Source organism: Sebastes umbrosus, chromosome 10 (assembly GCF_015220745.1).
Source record: "Sebastes umbrosus isolate fSebUmb1 chromosome 10, fSebUmb1.pri, whole genome shotgun sequence".
Taxonomy (NCBI): Eukaryota; Metazoa; Chordata; class Actinopteri; order Perciformes; family Sebastidae; genus Sebastes; species Sebastes umbrosus.
The window spans coordinates 13,497,728-13,515,648 of record NC_051278.1 but is presented as its reverse complement, the minus strand read 5'-3'; the positions used below and the strand labels follow the sequence as shown (position 1 = coordinate 13,515,648).

General features: G+C 42.9%; 1 protein-coding gene across 3 annotated transcripts in view; it reads left to right on the top strand.

Moving 5' to 3' along the window:
• LOC119495594 (arginyl-tRNA--protein transferase 1) overlaps positions 1-17,560 on the top strand; it is a 62,296-nt gene extending 44,736 nt beyond the window's left edge. For all 3 annotated transcript variants that reach the window (XM_037782228.1, XM_037782226.1, XM_037782227.1), the window contains 2 exons: positions 6,525-6,645; positions 16,635-17,560. In XM_037782228.1, coding sequence (XP_037638156.1) covers positions 6,525-6,645; positions 16,635-16,813 — 300 coding nt within the window. In that variant the 3' untranslated portion in view covers positions 16,814-17,560. The remainder of the gene's footprint in view (positions 1-6,524; positions 6,646-16,634) is intronic.
• Positions 17,561-17,921: the final 361 nt, after the last annotated feature.

Sequence of the window (17,921 nt, the reverse complement as noted above, 5' to 3'; positions counted from 1 at the left end):
CAGAGTGCTGGCCCGGGCCGGCCTAGGTTAGGTCTGCTTGGCTCTGGGTCACACTAGGCCTCTTTGTATACCCTCCGAGTTCAGGCTTGTCCTGAGTGACAACCAGCTGAATAACGAACTGCAAGGAGACCACGAATGTGACACGGTGACCGACCGTATTTGTCTGTTTGGGTCAAATGTCCTTGTTTCTGCTGAGAGTGCTTGACAAATGCTTAATCCTGACATAATATCCCATTCACTAGTGTGTTATAAAACAGGCTCCTTTTTGTATTGCATGTTATTTTTGGCTATCTTTTGCCAGAAGCAAACAGAGCAAGGTCTAACATTAGTGACCTCATCCCAGCCTTACTTCACACTCTTGGAGTCGCTCTGTCTCATACTGAAGTAGGTGTTCAGTCGAGCAGCAGATTACTGTATAACTTAATGCTCTTTCCTGTGGAGTTGCTCTGATACTGTTAATGAGAAAAGACTCATTGAGACTGCATTCAGACATTCTGCACAGGGCCTGACTTTATGTGCACACACACACACATAAAGGGACACCTCAGCTAGGGGTAGGGTGGGTGAAAACCCAACTGGAGAGATATGAGCAGGAAATCAGCAGCAGATGTGGGTGTAAAGTAATGCAGATGGAGGCAGGGAAACCCTCTTACTGAGACACCTAGTCCACCTCCTGTCTTCTGGTCTTTCCTTAACCAAGCCTGAAAGAGGATCACTTTGAACTGTGACACTGCTGTGAATGATGTCATCCTCAAAAAATCTCCCTCTAATGCAAGATGCGATATTATCTCCGATCTCTCTCTTATTAGCATGTTGGTGCATTTTATGATATTGGGAGTAATAATAAAAGACAATATCGTGAAAGTAATAGAAAGCAGGGGAAACGCAAATTAATGATGATGTATGAGACATCAAAGTAGGTCTATGCATTTTAAGTAGTAATTTAAGATGATTCTGCCTCTGCTCCTCATATTTTCTCAATGAAATGATTAATTGTTTGTTTGGTCTATGTACTGTCAGAATATTGTGGAAAAAATGCTCAACAAAATTTCCCAAAGCCCAAGTAGACATCTTCAGACGTCTGACCAATGGTTCAAAACCCAAAGATATTCACTTTACAATGCTATAAAACAGAAAAGCAGCAAATCCTCACAGACTTAAATGACTTAAATGATTAATTGATTATCAAAATAGTTGCTGATTAGTTTTCTGATGAATTGATTAAACGTTTTCTTTCATCACTACATGTCAGAGCCAAAAACACGGCTGCATTAAATCATTAATTTGTCCATTTAGCCATGGTTGCTTTTGAATCAGAATCAGATTTATTTGCCGAGTACATACATAGAAACTTGACCACGGTTTCATGCATCTCTCTCAATGTACTTACGCAGAAATAGAAATAACAGCTAGAAACAAGGACAACAAAGCTAGGGAAATAAATGTATAGACTGAACTATTATGTACACAAGTAGTGAAAATATAGGTGAATAAATATTATATGAATATATATAAAAATCACCAATAACCAACAGTAAATAAAAAATAAATCTTCTATATACAAGTCAAGTGTTCTGTAAGTTGTAAACAAGACAAATGGTGCAAAGAAATAAATACCTAATGGATATACATGGACTGGATTATGTACATTATGTGCATGTATAGATGTCTACATACTTAGCATGTAGGATTTATATTGACAGTGACAAATATGTACATATTTTAAAAATAAAGTGCATTAAAGACTGTAAAAATATAATCTATAATGGCAGCAGTGTATATTTTGCTCTTAGAGTCATGACAGTGTATGACTATTGTGCAGAGTTGCTCCTCACAAATCCATTTTATTGTTGCTATAGAAGCATAAAACACACCACTTCCTGTGCTCCAGAGAATAAGATGAGTCAGTATCTGGATTTGATGTGAATTGTTGGAACAACCTGAATATGTGAAAGACACTTGAGGCTGATGATCTCTCGCTTGATGAAAGCTGTCTCAACTCTACACATACCAAACTCATACTCAGGCAAGGAGGAAGAAAAAAGAAGCAGAAGGCAAAAGTGGTGTAGGTTTTCACGAGGATTCCTTGGCTGCAGCGAGGCACTCGATTTACGTGTCTGATTAATTGCTTTTCATATAAATCATATAGGTATACGGGCCTGGGGCATCGCTCACTATCTCGAGGTGTGTGAGAAGACAAGGCAGAAATAGAGTGAAAGAGTGCACAATGAAGGAGAGGAACAAGGTGACGGTTGTGAGTTGGTAATAAAGTTGGCTCTGACAGCGGGGCCCCTGCTATCTGTATGTATGTGTGTAAAGACTATGTGGCCTGAAAAGAATGAGTGATGCCGTGTCACGGAGGGAGCTCGCAGTGATAATAGATCTGTGGAGTATTGTGTAACTGCATGTCAAGCCCTGTGGAGATATGTGTTTATTTACTCGTGATGATTGGAGGTTGTGTAATTGTTTACTTTGGGGCAGCTTGTTATTCAAATGAGTAATTTTCCCCCCTGTCTTGTTAAAGTTCAGTTCATTGGGAAACCTGCACTGTAGCAGATTGCCGCGCCATAAACGGTGACCTCTGCACATTAATTAACAAACGCGCTGCAGAACAATGGATTGGAATGACTGAGTGTGTTCTCTGACTTGTAAATGTGCAGTCTCCATTTTTGTTTTATGTGGCCGCTGTTGAATGCAGCTCTTTATTTCTCTGATCCGTCTGTTTTTTCTCTCGTCTCCATCTCACCCTCTGTCTACTTAGCTCTTCCCCCCCGTTTATGTTTCTTTCCAAGCCCTCCCTCTTCATCCCCGTCTTCCAACATCCTCTCTCCGTGCTGGGCCCCTCCGTCCTGGCACTCATACCGCTCCTATCACTTCCATCAACTCGCCTCAGTCCATGTCTCAGCGACGTTAAATACCATCCCGTTACCCATCTGCACCTAATTTTCCTCTCGTCCCTCCCCGTCTACGTCCTATCTCCCTCTCATTTCTCACACCTCTGACGGCAGCCAAGTCTATCCGCCGATGTTTGTACATGTTTCCTTCTTTCCCCACTTGCTTTTTTTCATCCCCCGTCTCGCTTTCCGTCTCTCTAAACGAGCCTTTCAGAGGTTGTCAGTCATCGGCAGCACCTCCATATCCGTCTGAGCATGCGGAGCGCAGAAAGGAGGGAAGGATGGAGGGATGGTGACGGATTGGTTTGTGAGGGAGGCTTTGAGTATGTAGAAAAGGGAGGGACAGAGCGACTGAAGAGAGGAGGAGCAAACCAAGAAGATGTTCTTCGTCTGGAAAGCCTCAACCTGGTTGAGTGGCCGAGTAGCCGCATTCAAAAACGCACGTATACAATCACACAAAACCTGAGTCACTAGTCACTATCACTTCCTGTGGCCTCTTCACACCACTTGCTGAGCTAACAGCCACTCGGTAACATAGACTTGTAGGAATCACTCCCAGCTATTAGATTGGCTCATCAGTCTTCTCTCTCTCTCTCTCTCTCTCTCTCTCTCTCTCTCTCTCTCTCTCTCTCTCTCTCTCTCTCTCTCTCTCTCTCTCTCTCTCTCTCTCTCTCTCTCTCTCTCTCTCGAGGATCCACGTCTCAGGAAACAATTACTGCATTCTCTGTTCTGTGTTGTGAGTAACCGTTAGATAAGGTGATGGATATTGTGAGCAAACTGACGCAAAAGCAGAAAACACTGACTGGGCTGAAGACGAGCCAAAGAGAAGCTGCAGGGGTAGCTGTGAATTACAGGGCCTTCAAGCCAACCTGGAGAAGGAAGAAAATAAGAGGGAAGATAAAGAAAGTCAGTGGTGAGCTCAGTCATCACTTTCAGTCCAATAAAGAAAAGAAGCTGACAAACCAAGCTTTTCTTTCTTCTTTTCTCCCTCCTCTGTCCAGACCACTAATAGCTGTGTCCTCTCATACTCCTCCGTCCTTCTCTTCATCCTTTTCTTCTTTTCAAGGGGAGAATTGAGGAATTGTGCCTGTGCCATGATCAGACTCTGTCTCTCATGTTGGTTAGATAGATATCTCTTTATGTTGAAGCTTTACACCAAAGGACTGGAGATATCATTGTGGACTGTAGACACAAATCAGAAGCTTTCAGATATCAGGAATCCACTATATTTCATTAACAAATACACACTGATACAAAGTACAAACACACAGCTACTGCATTTAGCATAAGAAATATGCTCAAATCATAACATGGTAAACTGCAGCCCAACAGGCAACAACAGCTGTCAGTGTGTCAGTGTGCTGACTTGACTATGACTTGCCCCAAACTGCATGTGATTATCATAAAGTGGGCATGTCTGTAAAGGGGAGACTCGTGGGTACCCATAGAACCCATTTTCATTCACATATCTTGAGGTCAGAGGTCAAGGGACCCCTTTGAAAATGGCCATGCCAGTTTTTCCTCGTCAAAATTTCCTCCAAAAGTTTGGAGCTTTATTTAACCTCCTTCCCGACAAGCTAGTATGACATGGTCCTCCTATTCCTTAGGTTTTTTGTAGTTTCATATGATGCCAGTATCTTCACTCTAGCTTTAAAACTGTTTAAAACAAAAACAAATTTGCGTTAATGCGTTATTATCTTGTTAACTTTGACAGCCCTAAATAATAGCTTATCCAAAGGTGTTTCCTTGCATGTTTTTATTCTTCTTTTATTTCTCTCATTCTTTCTCCTTACAAGATAGCGACTCTGTTCACAGCTCCTATTTCTGCTCTGTTTCTCTGCATCCAGTTTGGGTTGAAGTGCAATGTCAGGGTGCAGAGGCCTGTAGCGGGAAGTATGTGTGTCTCTACTGCTGAGCAGGTGTGTGTGTGTTCTGCATATATTGAGGTGTGTCCCACTGCGGTGTTGAAGGAGTCTATAGAGGTGAGGTAGAGTGTGAGAGTGTCAAACTGACTGCGCTGACAGTTGCAGAAGGCTGTAGGTTGTTGGGACACGGAGAGCATCCGATCAATGTGTGTGTCCATTGCAGCTACAGATGCATAACATTCCTTCACTATCCATCTGTTAGCAGAGGCACTTAAAGCATGTTAGTGTCTTTAGCTGCACTCTGAAATGCCTTTTACCCCGAACAGCCTGCACCCCAGTTTTCGCCTATATGACTGTATGAATTTAGTGATACATTTTGGCGTTGCAGAGCAAAAGGGTGGCTGCAGATGAGGAGTAGGAAAAGCCTGACTATGAGTGCGTCCTCCGTATTCTTCTGTTTTTCATTTCTCAGAGCTTTAAAGCCGCCTATTTCATTCTCATGGCATCCTATCCCGCATGTAAAAACAGGCTGCATATTTTCCATATAGGCCCACTGACAGATGGGTCGTGGTCAGGGCGCCAGAGATGGTATTTCCTTTGTCCTGCTTATTCTGAGTTCGTAATGACATTTCTTTTTCCTCTTTTGTTCTGAGTTTAATCGCCCAGCACTTTTTGACCTCAATTGTGTATAAAAAAAAAATGTGTTCATGAAATGTTGGAGTCTTTGTCCTACAGTTTAATGTCTCAGAAACGATTAATATGATTGTGGGTGTTGAGATGAGGCAGCGGGGGCTCGTTGCAGGCGCCTGCTTGTTTACAGAGCTATCTCGGCAGTTTGTGTTTGTTTGGTGCCGTGTGATGGAACACAGGTCTCTGATAATGGAGTCTCCTTCTCCTCCACCTCCTTTTCTGTTCATTCAACCCCTCACTTGGTTTTTTTTCCTTCTCTTTGCCCTGCAGCTGTTTTTGTTCAGCTTGGTTTACTTTCCATCCCAAAATGTTAGGTCAAATACAGACTTGTACCCATTTCACAAGCACACATTACAATATGCTGGTGTGTTTACATTTCCTGCTCAGCATCGCAGACAACATAACCCCGCTGACACCGAGACTCAAACAAAGAGCTTTAACAGAGCAGAGCTTGATCCAGGTCTCACCCCTGATCGTGACCCTGAGGTCAGTTTACAACTTGTCAAACCTTTAACCCTTAAGGGTCACTATCGTAGTGTGAAAATGGAGTTACCATGGCTGCGGCAAATTATTATATTCAATATTGATTTATCTGTCAATTTTTTATAATAAATAAATAACGCTCCAAAGTTAAGCGAAATTTTGGCGAGGAAAAACTGGCATGGCCATTTTCAAAGGGGTCCCTTGACCTCTGACCTCAAGATATGTGACTGAAAATTCTGAGATGAACGGAGTCAAAACTTTAAACAGATGTTGACAAACTGCATGATTTGCATTTGAAAAAGGTAATACATCGCAATATATCATATCGCAAAATGTTTAAAATTGCAATAAGATCGTATCGTGATAATATCGTATCGTGGGACCTCTGGTGATTCCCACCCCTATTAGTTGCTTGTTGTGTCCGACGAACAGTTTTGAATTTTGCAATATAAAAAAAAACAATAGAAGGAAATCTTTTTTTCTTAAATAACTAATAAGATTGTAGACATTTTCTGTGGATTGATTAATCAATGATAAATTGCTTTAGCAGATGACGTAACCCTCTCTCTCTCTGTTTCTTTTCATTCCCCAGGGGCAGTATCGGCCTTCAGACCTCGTGTGCCCAGAAACCTATGCCTGGGTACCAATAGAGCAATGCCTACCCCGGCTGGAGACCTCCCGCTATGCTCGTTTCAACCAGGATCCTGATGCAGGTACAGCTATGTAACACTCTACTCCTACCGTTATTCATTTAATGTCTGAAACTGGAGTGAAAACAGCATTTTTCTAACATACGGACCTGCCACTGTGAGCTCGGCCTTGGATCCTCCTGTTCTGTTCTGGATGAACTTGTGAACCTTGTGTTAACATCTGATCCGGTTTCACTGTGATGGTGTATTGAAATCTGTGGGCTCACTCCAAGGCAGCGTGCCGTCACTGAACAGGGGTAAACGGAGGGCCGGCAGCTCTGATCACAGTGTTTACTCCCCGTAATCCTTCAGTATGGTCAGAGCAGAGCCAGCGCTGTCATTGTGGAAGGACCATGTTGCCATTAGATGAATAGTGATATTCGCAACAATAAACCGCATGCAGAAGGTAGACTGGCAGACGCCCATCGCCTGGACTGGCGGGCTGAGAGATGGGGGCCCGGGAGAGTGTTTAATAGAGTGTAAGTGAGTTTGAACATTTTTTGAACGATTTTCTGCATAGGTGCGTAGCCAGAGAGACTTTCCTGATTTCTCTCTGCTCACTCGCCTGTGTTGCGTTTTTGTGCTCTAGGTGGTTTTGGGTGAATAGGCATTGAAATTCCTGCAGTCCCACATAAACCAAACTGAAATGGTTTGCATCATATGGCTCCACATGCTGAGCAGAAAGACTCATGTAGAACTCATATAGTCTGACACAATCCACGAAATATGAAACTGCTCAGCCTCGGAATGAAAAAGTGAAATAGCATATACTGTACGGATACTGTATTATTGAATATTCGAGGAGATCACTGGAGATTGTGCATGGGTTTAAACACGTACACATACAGTACATACACATAGGGCTGTCGCAATACCTGCAATATTGCAATACAGTGCAATTGACAAGCCAACTGCCGGGGATGACAAGCAACCGCCACAACCCCTAGGTTCACGTTTTTTTTTCATCCAGCAGCGTGACGAAGTGCTGAGTGTGTATTCTGCACTGTGCGCTGCATATTTGGAGTTTTTTTCTGGTTGCAGAGAGTCACTGTAACTTTTTACCCAGCCGTCCAATCACAGTAAAGGACGGGTGGGACAAATACCACAAATACCAACCGTCACATCCTACATGTACAAATGCTGAACAACAACAACAACAATGGAGAAGAAATTCGTCCTCTCTCCCTATGTGCTTCAGCCTTCCCTTCATCCAGAGCATGGATGTACAAAGAGAACTGGATACAGCGTTGGAGGCGGGCTCCCATTCATGCATATGGGAGTTGCTCAGTGGCACATGAAGTCAAAATTGCTCAACTGCTGAGTGATAAAGTACCCGGATCTTCCGTGATCTTCCGCATCCATTGGGCCCATAGAGCAGGCGTAGTAGCGTTTCCTTTAACTTCGCCTTCCAGTCCTTGGTCCAGCTGTGGTTTGGGTCTCATTCACATGAACTGAAGAAGGAAAACAATTCTGGATTCAGCTATTAGCGCATTTTACAACTTTTCGGACCTAATTAATCTAAATAAGGGCTATTCAAGTGTTCATACTGGGAAGGTCATTTACCTCAAAAAAAATGATCAGCCGAGTTACAGACGTCTCTTTCCCAATGTAAGTCTATGGGAAAAAGTCTTTTTGGGCCCAATAGCATCACGTGACGGACATGGAAGTTGTTATTCCATCGTTTGACCACTAAATTTGCTTCAAAGCACGGCGCTCTTCCTGGGGGCTTGGTCCAGAGCAAGTACTCTACCGTATGCCGACATTTTTACTTATTTTTACGAATATTCTGTATCATAGCAACCAGACACAACCGATGCGTCTCAGCTGAAAAAAACGCTGCGCCTCTTTACCCTTCTGTGTTGTGCATTTAACAATAAACAAGTATTTAATTAGCTTTAAAACGGTGTCCTCTTTATCATTTAGAAAGCAACAATATACCTAATCATAGCCTAATAATAAAATGTATTTATATGGCACTAAAATCAGGATAAATGAAGTCATTTGCAAAAACTAAACAAATACTGCTAATGAGCCAATCATTATCACTGCGGGGGAAACGTCTTCGACGCGACAGCCCTACATACACATGCTCTGGATGTTGCAAGTGCCTGTAACCTGAGTGGTTGAATGTGCAGCGGGCCAGCCATCTCCTGTTTACTCTTCCTCATTAATCTGCATCAGCAAACAGGAAAGAGCCACTGATAGACAGTAATAGGAGATGTCAAGTAGACTGGGATTGATAGATGAAGGGTAAGAGAGGGATTAATAGAAGAAGAGATGGAGGGAGAGAGTGGGGAGACATGATAAAAATGATTTTATAGAGATGGGAAGAGAACGGGAGAGAGGCTGGCATTAGAAGAGAGAGAAGTATAATAGAATGAGAGACAGATTGACAGGGAGCTGGAGGAGGAAAGAAGGACATGTGAATGCGGAGAGAGACGGCTTAAGAGTTTGTTGTAGTGAGGTCATACTTGGATGCGGTGCCATGCAGAAAATTAAAATGACGAACGTCAAAGACTGGCACTGATGCCCTTTTCCTCTGTTCTTTATTTCAGAATCAAAATCATAACTTAAGGAAATCTTAAGGAAATAAGGATACTACATTTTTTGTCTTTCCTGGCTAGCTTGTATTGTTGACTCAAGTGGTGGAAAGCACCACACCCAGTTGAAAGATTTAAAAGGCCATTAGTAGGCTGGTCATTTACAACGTTGCCATTAACAGCTTAGCCAGTGGTAGGTCTGACCATTTCTTGTCAATCATACCACTAATCCCCGAGTAGGCACAAATTACCGAGGACATGGTGGCGGTTTCAGAGGCCATTTTCACCGTGGTCAGAATGTGTCTGTGGCTCATGTGGTGCCTCCATTCCTGCGTGGACTGTTGATCTTGGACCGGTCTGGACATTATTTCAGGCCTAGCTGTCCAAACGCTGTGTCACTACGTTTCAGCGCTCGCTGTCTTGATGGTTAACTCTCAGGTCTGTTGCCAAAGCCGTGTGGTGCCAGACTGTAGTGGTTGTGTGGAGGTTTCTGTCCTCTCCAGAAATACACCCAGTGGTCAGCCAGTCACCATGCAGGTCAGCCTGCACGGTCATCGTCAGCTTAGCAGCATGGCACACCGCTGAGGCCTGTGGTCCAGTTTATAAATGTGTGGCTTGTTTGTGGCCTAAATAAAGACATGTTGCACTCTGTTTTTAAGTCCTGGGGAAGTCCTGAGTGCATGTGATGGGAATCTCCTAGGAAGTAACTTTTATTTAGCTTTAAATTAAAGGATTTCTATCTAAACAAGATGCAGAAAAACTTGTTCACACATTTATCTTCAACAGGCTACATTATTGTTATGGTGTGTTCACAGGTCTTAGTAAAAAATCCTAACAAACACCAGGAAAGTGGAGCACATTACACCGGTCCTGAATCACTGCATTGGCTTTCTGTGTCAAGTAATAGATAAAAATCCTATTACTTGTCTATAAATGGTCTCGGGCATAAATAAATCTCTGATTTACTTGTACGTTACGAAGCAGCTTTTAGTTTCTGCTCGCTACCTGAGGTCTGCTGAAACTGTCAGCTCATTTAAATCAGGGCTTAAAACACTATTGTTTACTGCGGCTTAACAATAAATTAAATACATAATTTATTATTTATCTGTAACTATTTTTCCTCTTGTTTTTATCGCCTTTTAAAAAGCAAATGCTTTCTAATGTTTTAACTATTTATTTGCTTGTTCTCGCTTTTTGTTTTTATTGTCTTTTAAATGCAATTTTAATGTTTTCTTAACATCTCATGTTTAATATATTTTCTATTTCCCTGTAGAGAGCGCTCTGAATTGCTTTGTGGCTGAATGGTGCTCTATAAATAAAATTGCCTGGCCTTGCCTTAGCTGTTTTAGTGGGTTGCGATAATGACATTTTGTACTCTGGCCTTTTTTCGCTCTTTAAGTTTCCATGAAATAAGTGTCACACTATTTTGTTCGTCTACTCTTGGCTTGGCTTTGTTCTGAACAAACGTTCAACAGCATATATAATTTATAACAGGAGTCTCCAACCTTCTTCCCTCTGAGAGCTAATTTGACACAATGAAAGTGTCCGAGAGCGACTCATAGCACCAAGTTTACATCGCTAATAGTAGACATCATTTCTATCTTTATTGTTGGTCCTTTAATAACGTTTCAGCCTCCGCAGTCATCGCCTCTATTACAATCTCGCCATAGACGAAGGGCTTTTTGTGTTTTGTTAGGATGTGTGCCACCAGGATTAAAGGACAGTAAGGCTTTTAAAACAACTCATAAAAAAAGTCAGAACATGTTTGCAGCTGATCAAAAGACACTCTTAGGTTTGTTGATTAGCATGTGAAGGAAATGCTCCTTAAAATCGGCTAGTAGTTGGTTGAATGCATGTTGCTTGTCTTATTGTCATTGTCAGAGTCTTGGAGAGCCAGCAGTGAACTATCAAATCCAACTTGAAAATCAGAACAAAGGTTCTCGATCTAAAAATGAAAATAAAAAAGAACAACTTGACAAAAAAATTATGTTTAAGAAAACTGTCAGTAAAGTCCCCATTAATTCCAACTCAGGCTTGTTGCCTGGAACTCCCAAGCCTCACCCCGGGGTGAAAGAGACTTGGGGTGCTGTTGGTGTGCGTTCAGATTGTAAGAGTGACCCGGTTACAGAGACGTCTTAATGAGGTGTGTAAAGATAGCTAATCTAAAGTTTACACTACTCTGTCCAAAGCAGGCTCGCATTGATTACATGCCTGTTGCTGACACATCGAGGGCCCGAGGGCCTCACTTGGGCCTCTAACAAATGTACACACACACACACACACACACACACACACGCCCACCCACACACAGAGAGACAAAGAGACACACACCTTCTACACTGCACATATGTATCATCTCTCACACACTCATAATCTAGTGTTTGCTTGACGGAGAGAGAAGTAGGGGCATTGCCCGCTCAGCAGGATAAACACTTGCGAAAATGTGTGACACAAGTCGTCACCCCCTGGACCTTGAGTGTGTCCAGCAGGCGCCACACAAGATGCACAATATTACATACTGTAATACAGACACTACATTATGTTGCATTTATTAATCCAAAATGTTGAAATTAGGGCTGTCAAAGTTAACGCAATGATAATAACGCATTAACGCAAATTTGTTTTAACGCTACTAATTTCTTTAATGCAATAATGCAACTTGCGATTTTCTAGGTTGTAGGAAGAGGAAGGAGGTTAAATAAAGCTCCAAACTTTTGAAGGAAATTTTGGCGAGGAAAGACTCTCATGGCCATTTTCAAAGGGGTCCCTTGACCTCTGACCTCAAGATATGTGAATGAAAATGGGTTCTCTGGGTACCCACGAGTCTCCCCTTTACACACATGCCCACTTTATGATAATCACATGCAGTTTGGGGCAAGTCATAGTCACGTCAGCACACTGACACACTGACAGCTGTTGTTGCCTGTTGGGCTGCAGTTTGCCATGTTATGATTTGAGCATATTTTTTATGCTAAATGCAGTACCTGTGAGGGTTTCTGGACAATATTTGTCATTGTTTTGTGTTGTTTATTGAGTCCCAATAATGAATATATACATACATTTGCATAAAGCAAGCACATGTGTCCACTCCCATGTTGACAAGAATATTAGATACTTGACAAATCTCCTTTTTAAGGTACATTTTGAACAGATAAAAAAAAATTGCAATTAATCGCGATTAAATACGGACAATCATGCCATTAATCATGATTAAATATCGATTGACAGCCCTAATTCAACTAGAATATTCGTTCTTTCATGTCTCCTACGAACACATGCCTTCACTTCTCATCAAGCTGATTGACTCTACAGTATCTGTGCTTTCAGCCATGCAAAGTGAAGCCAAAACATTAGGTGGGTGAGACGGTGCTAGCCTGACAGCACCCACCCATTACCCCCCTCCCTGCCTTCTCCACTATATTTCTAGCTTTTACAGTACACTTTCATATCTTGTCTCACTGTCAGAGCCACTTTGCTCTGCTCTTCAGCAGGCTTTCTGCTCCTTAGCCTGACTCGTGCTAATGTTCCCGTTCAGAGTGGAGGGGGGAGACGGATGTCACTCCTCTCTCAGTTTCTTGTGTTATAATGCAGGAGGTCGTTTTTCTTTTACCGGATCTGCTGCATTTTACCACTGCGGAAGAGCTTTCCCTTCATTTTAATAACAATAATAATGATACAATCCTTTATAATCCAGGGGAATTCTCTTGTTGCTTTCTTTATTGTGGAGGTCAAAATTCATGGTCAGCTACAGAGATTCAGGGTCAGCTGGACAGATGTGTGCAAACAACAGAGGCTTGAACTTAGGTCTTCCGGTCAAAGAGCAGTCTCCTTACTCACTGCACTACACCGCCATGTTGGCCTTTTTCTTTTCAAACGTAAGCCCTATTTTGGATTTGCAACATTGGGTCATAGGAAGTGGTCATAACCCGATGGCCTGCCTTTGACCAGCGTCCGGTGTCGAGCAAGTGTTTTGAAAGTTTGAGATGGATGTGAAGAGAGAGAGGAGCGTGGCGAGGTGTCGAGGCCCCTAGCCTCGGCCCTGACCCTCTCACTCCCCGACCGACCCTTACCACTCCTCTTCCCCCCGACCCTTAAACCCTCGACCCCGAGGAGCCGTGACCTCAGAGCGGCGTGTCACTGAACGTCCGGTGGGGCTGGCGGGAACAGGGTCTGGAGCTACTCAAAAGGAGGAGGGAGCGATTGGTGGAGGACGGAGTGAGTGAAGAAGCAGTGAAAGATGTTTATGTGAGCAGCGGATGTTTGGATTGCCTTGAGTAACACAGAGAGGGAGAGAGAGAGAGAGAGAGATAGGGCCTCTGCTCGGTATTACTGCTGAGGTTAATAGACCATCTTAAAGCTGCTATCTATTTTGGTCTGTAAAATGTTCACTACTTAACATCTTCACAAGGGGACAGTGGTGCTTTAGAGCAGTGTCACATTTGAGTGGACAAGTGTACCTCTGCGTAACTGTTGTGTAAGTGTGCTGTCCCGCTGATAAAGCACCACGGAGGCACATAGCGCTCAGAGAGAGACATACTGAAGGCAGCTTAACTTATTAAAGGAAGCATCGAACGTTTAAATATTTTCCCTTTCATCCCATCAGGAACGCATTAATTCTTCATGGACCAAAATTACGGTCATGTGGAAGTTTCATAACATGTTTACATCTTTTAAAACCCATTTCCCCCCTCGTGGTGAGACTTAACATACTGCTGATTTTCTTCATTTAAAAGTTTATTTCAGGCATTCTTCAATTATGTGACTCAGCAGTTTTTAGAGAAGGGGGAAAGACGCAGTGGTTAGGGCATTTCTGAGCGGGGAAATGAGGCTAATAAATAAAATATGAATCCACAGGGTGGTTTGAAAATAAAAAAAGTTTAAATGTGAAAATATCTTTATGGAGATCGAGGGGGGGGGGTGTGAGCTAAGGAGCCTCGGGGCGTTATGTTTATATCTAGCTCTCTTCTTTCCTCTGGCTTGTTTTTCAGGTAGCGTCTGTGCTAAGGTAGATGCCGTAGTGGTGCATGAATAGCGAGGACATTCACTTACTTTATGAATTTAAACACCTGTTTACATTCTAATTAAACCGGGGGTCAGCAACCTGTGGCTCTTTAGTCCATCTCCCTCTGTGGCTTTGACAAAAAAATATATGGAAATGAATGACTGTTATTTTTTAACATATTTAATTTTCATTTCAGTTATCATTGTTGTAGGCCTTAAGTGATTCTTACATTCTTCAATTGTAAAAATGTGTGCCCTATAAACGGAATACATTTCTTTTTACATTTCAGTCAACTAAAATGTGCGTCATAGCCTACGTAGCCTACACTGTGCAAGTCACTGCATTTCCTACAACACTGTCCTGCAAATATTTCAGAATAAAAGCCTTGTGTTAACAAATGAAAGAATTCTGTCCAAAGAAAAAACGCTTTAGGGTTTTTATTTTGAAATGAATGCAGGATTTAAAAATAAATCTTTACTTTATTTCATGTCTGTGACATATTCTACAGAAACAGACATCTAAACTGTAATAATGTTGCTGTTATGATGTTAATATACAGTCAAAATATCATCAGCACTTTCTGTTGCTGCTGTGAACCACGAGCATCATCCTCTAATTTTGACAAACCTCAATAGTGGTGGTTGGTCTTGAGTTTCCTCAGCTAGGCAAGCTATGGTTTCCAAATCCAGTCTTGGAGGTAAATAGAAAATTTAATTCTTGGACATATTGTTTGCTTTCACAGCCAACGCTGCTGCCGCCAGCTACCGGTACGCTTGATCCGCGGCGCTGGTGAGAAATTAGCAAAGACCAAAAAAAGTAATTGAAAGACATTTCTAGAACAAGCACACTGCATTTGCTGAAAAGCCAGCAGGAGCTTCCAGCCATACTGCATCTCCTGAGACGTTTCTTCAGTGTCCTGCCTCTCATTTGGACATGGGTCCTCACTGCATTACATTAAATAGGCTATTACCTTCATTATGAGGCTCAAATATGTTTTGCACCTCCAGACAGATTATTTTGGGGGAGCCAAAAAAAAAGACTCTTTTGATAGTAAAGGTTGCTGACCCCTGACCCCTGACCTAAACACACGTCACTATTTGAATTCTCTCATTTGTGTGATCTCAAAATCTCCCCTTGGTGCCGTTTAACTGATCACAGCAGCACAGTTGGTTGACTCATGTTGCTTTTAACAAGTTTCTGATCACATCCAGCCCACGAAATAGCCAAGGTTCAATAAGAGTTTGTAAACTGGGGATCCCGTTCAACATCTGGCACATGAGAAAAGACCTTTGTTTGTGGCATTACATCATGCAGCTTTTTCTCTCTGTTGTCTTGTTTATTAGGTGAGGAGGTGGGATTTAGTACTGGTGGTGAATATTTTAGGAATTAGGCAGAAATGTGTGGACTCGCATCACTCGTACCACCTGGGCGCTCAGCTGCGAGCCACATGGGTGTTGTCACGGGGAGCGAGCGGTAGTGGCGAGTGGGAGGCCCTGAGCTCTATTAATACCAAATCTAACCCGCTCCTGTTTGACTGATGTGTCGCCACGGGCCTGGCAGGCTGTAGTCCACTCTACAGCCTGGTCTGAAGTTTATTTTCATCTGCTTCCTCTTAGCTAGGCCAGACAGGACACGCTGATTGAATGAAATGAAATACTGTGTGTGTACAGTGTGTAGGGGGTGAACATTTCAGAAGGCATGGTATGAATTTAAAATTATAGGCATTTTGGAATTGGTGTAACAGCAGAATACTTGGAGAAGATGAGCTTCGCTAAGAGCTAAGGAGAGATAAAAGCATTTTAAGAGGGGCAATTAGAGTGACTGGGATGTCATCCACTGGGGATGAGATACTTCTTGAAGTTCCAGTGAATGACAGCAAATGAAGGACTCCTCAATTCTGACTGGAGTGGAAGATGATTAGAGCTCCTGATGGATTTTGAGAGCCACTATTCACACATTACTGTATGTTTGGTTGGCTCAGTTGATGCTCCCTGCTGTGCTACCCCTTGCATGTCCTCTTGGCGCCAGCTTTGGCTCAACCTCTCGCTCCTGGAGGCAGTTTTAGTGTCAGAGCGAGGTCTTTTTTTTTTTACCCTATTTTTCCATCCGACTCTCCAGAGGATCATTCTTAGCTGGTGAACACGCACACTTTTGAGATTAGCAGTGTTTTCACTGGTCTGATGGGAGCTGGCAGTGTACGACACAGGACCTAATGAAATGCTGAGTTTGGCAAGCCAGCAGGGCGCAGTAAACAAGGCCAACTAACTAGCCTGCTCACGCACCGCCGTGACTCCAGGTTTTAGGGCCACAGGGGAATTAGAGCTGTGGGGGGAAAAAGTGCTTTCTGCTCCTCCAGCGGCTTCTCGGAATAATGGTGCATCCTCGCCAAGTCAGTCAGAGGTTAACTCATGAGAACGAGGGAAAATAAGGACAATGCTCATTGTGCTTTATCTTCTCATGTTTGTGTCTAGGAGATGCTCGGGTGCTGAAGGACGTGGGCAGAGCTCTGGTGCTATACAGACGGGCCGTCATGCCCTACGCAGCCTACACCCGAAAGCGCAAAGGCTCCAGCGACGAGACGGAGGTGCAGCAGTACGCCGGCTTGGTCGGCCAGGACTGTGCGGAAAGGATCTTGCTCTACCGCTCCTGAACGCACAGCGACACACCACTGCACCTTTTTAATATATACGTGAATACACAACTCCCAGCAATGTCTGTCTGTTTCTGTTTATCTATGTGTGTGTGTGTGTGTGTGTGTGTGTGTGTGTATGTGTGTGTGTGTCTCCTCACTGTCTGTGAAAGTGCTTTCTGCTGCCGCTCCCAGTAGTCTCACCTCGCTTAGCTCTACGCAGGCTGGAACAATGCAGTAGCCACTCACTATCTATGTATGTATCCATTCACCCATTGGCCTCATTCATCATTTATGTCTCATTCATATTTACTTTAAAGATGTTATTCACCAATGAATCCTGCAGCATCAACTCTCAGTTTAGTTCTCTTCTGTTTGATTTGACTCCGTACAGGGACCGGTCCCTTGAATGTTAGTTTGATATCACTTTGATTTTTTTCCATCCTCAAAAGCTTCAGTAACGATGTTCCCGATGATGCTGCAACTCACAGGTGACCGCTCAGCACTGAACTGACACAGGTTTAGGTGTATAATGTCAGCCACTTGAAGAGCATGTTCTGCTTTGGAAGAGGTTGTCAGTTGCCTACATTATATCCCCGAACTTCCCTACATCACAACATTAAAGACTTTTTATCACTGGGTTTATTTAAAGCAAATAACTCACTCTTTTCAGTGTTTTTTGTCTGTAATATTTATAGCTTTATTTGCTTTTCTTTTAATATGGACTCTGTTATTTTTGGTTAAACCAAATAAAGAGGTTGTATATTCCCTGCGTGGACTTTGTGGCTTTCCTCTGCATGCAACACAACCCTGAACCTTTTGGGAACAATAATGTATCGAGTCCTTTTGCTGGCATAAACTGTGTACATTTTTACACATACAGTAATATGTATACATGCACACCCAGAGATGATGGCTCGCGTTGAGACTTGTTGAACTGGGCCAAGCAACAGGTGTTAGATATATGAGCCGGCAGAACACAAACGCTGATGACCTCTCGCCCTTAAACAGGGTGTCAACAGCAGCCCAGCTCTCAGCCAGCAGGCTCGGCTGAGCCGGTGCCAGCAGGCAGGCTTGTAGCTTAACTTAGTTATTTAACAGATATCCCGGTAATAGTGTTGGCTCCAAA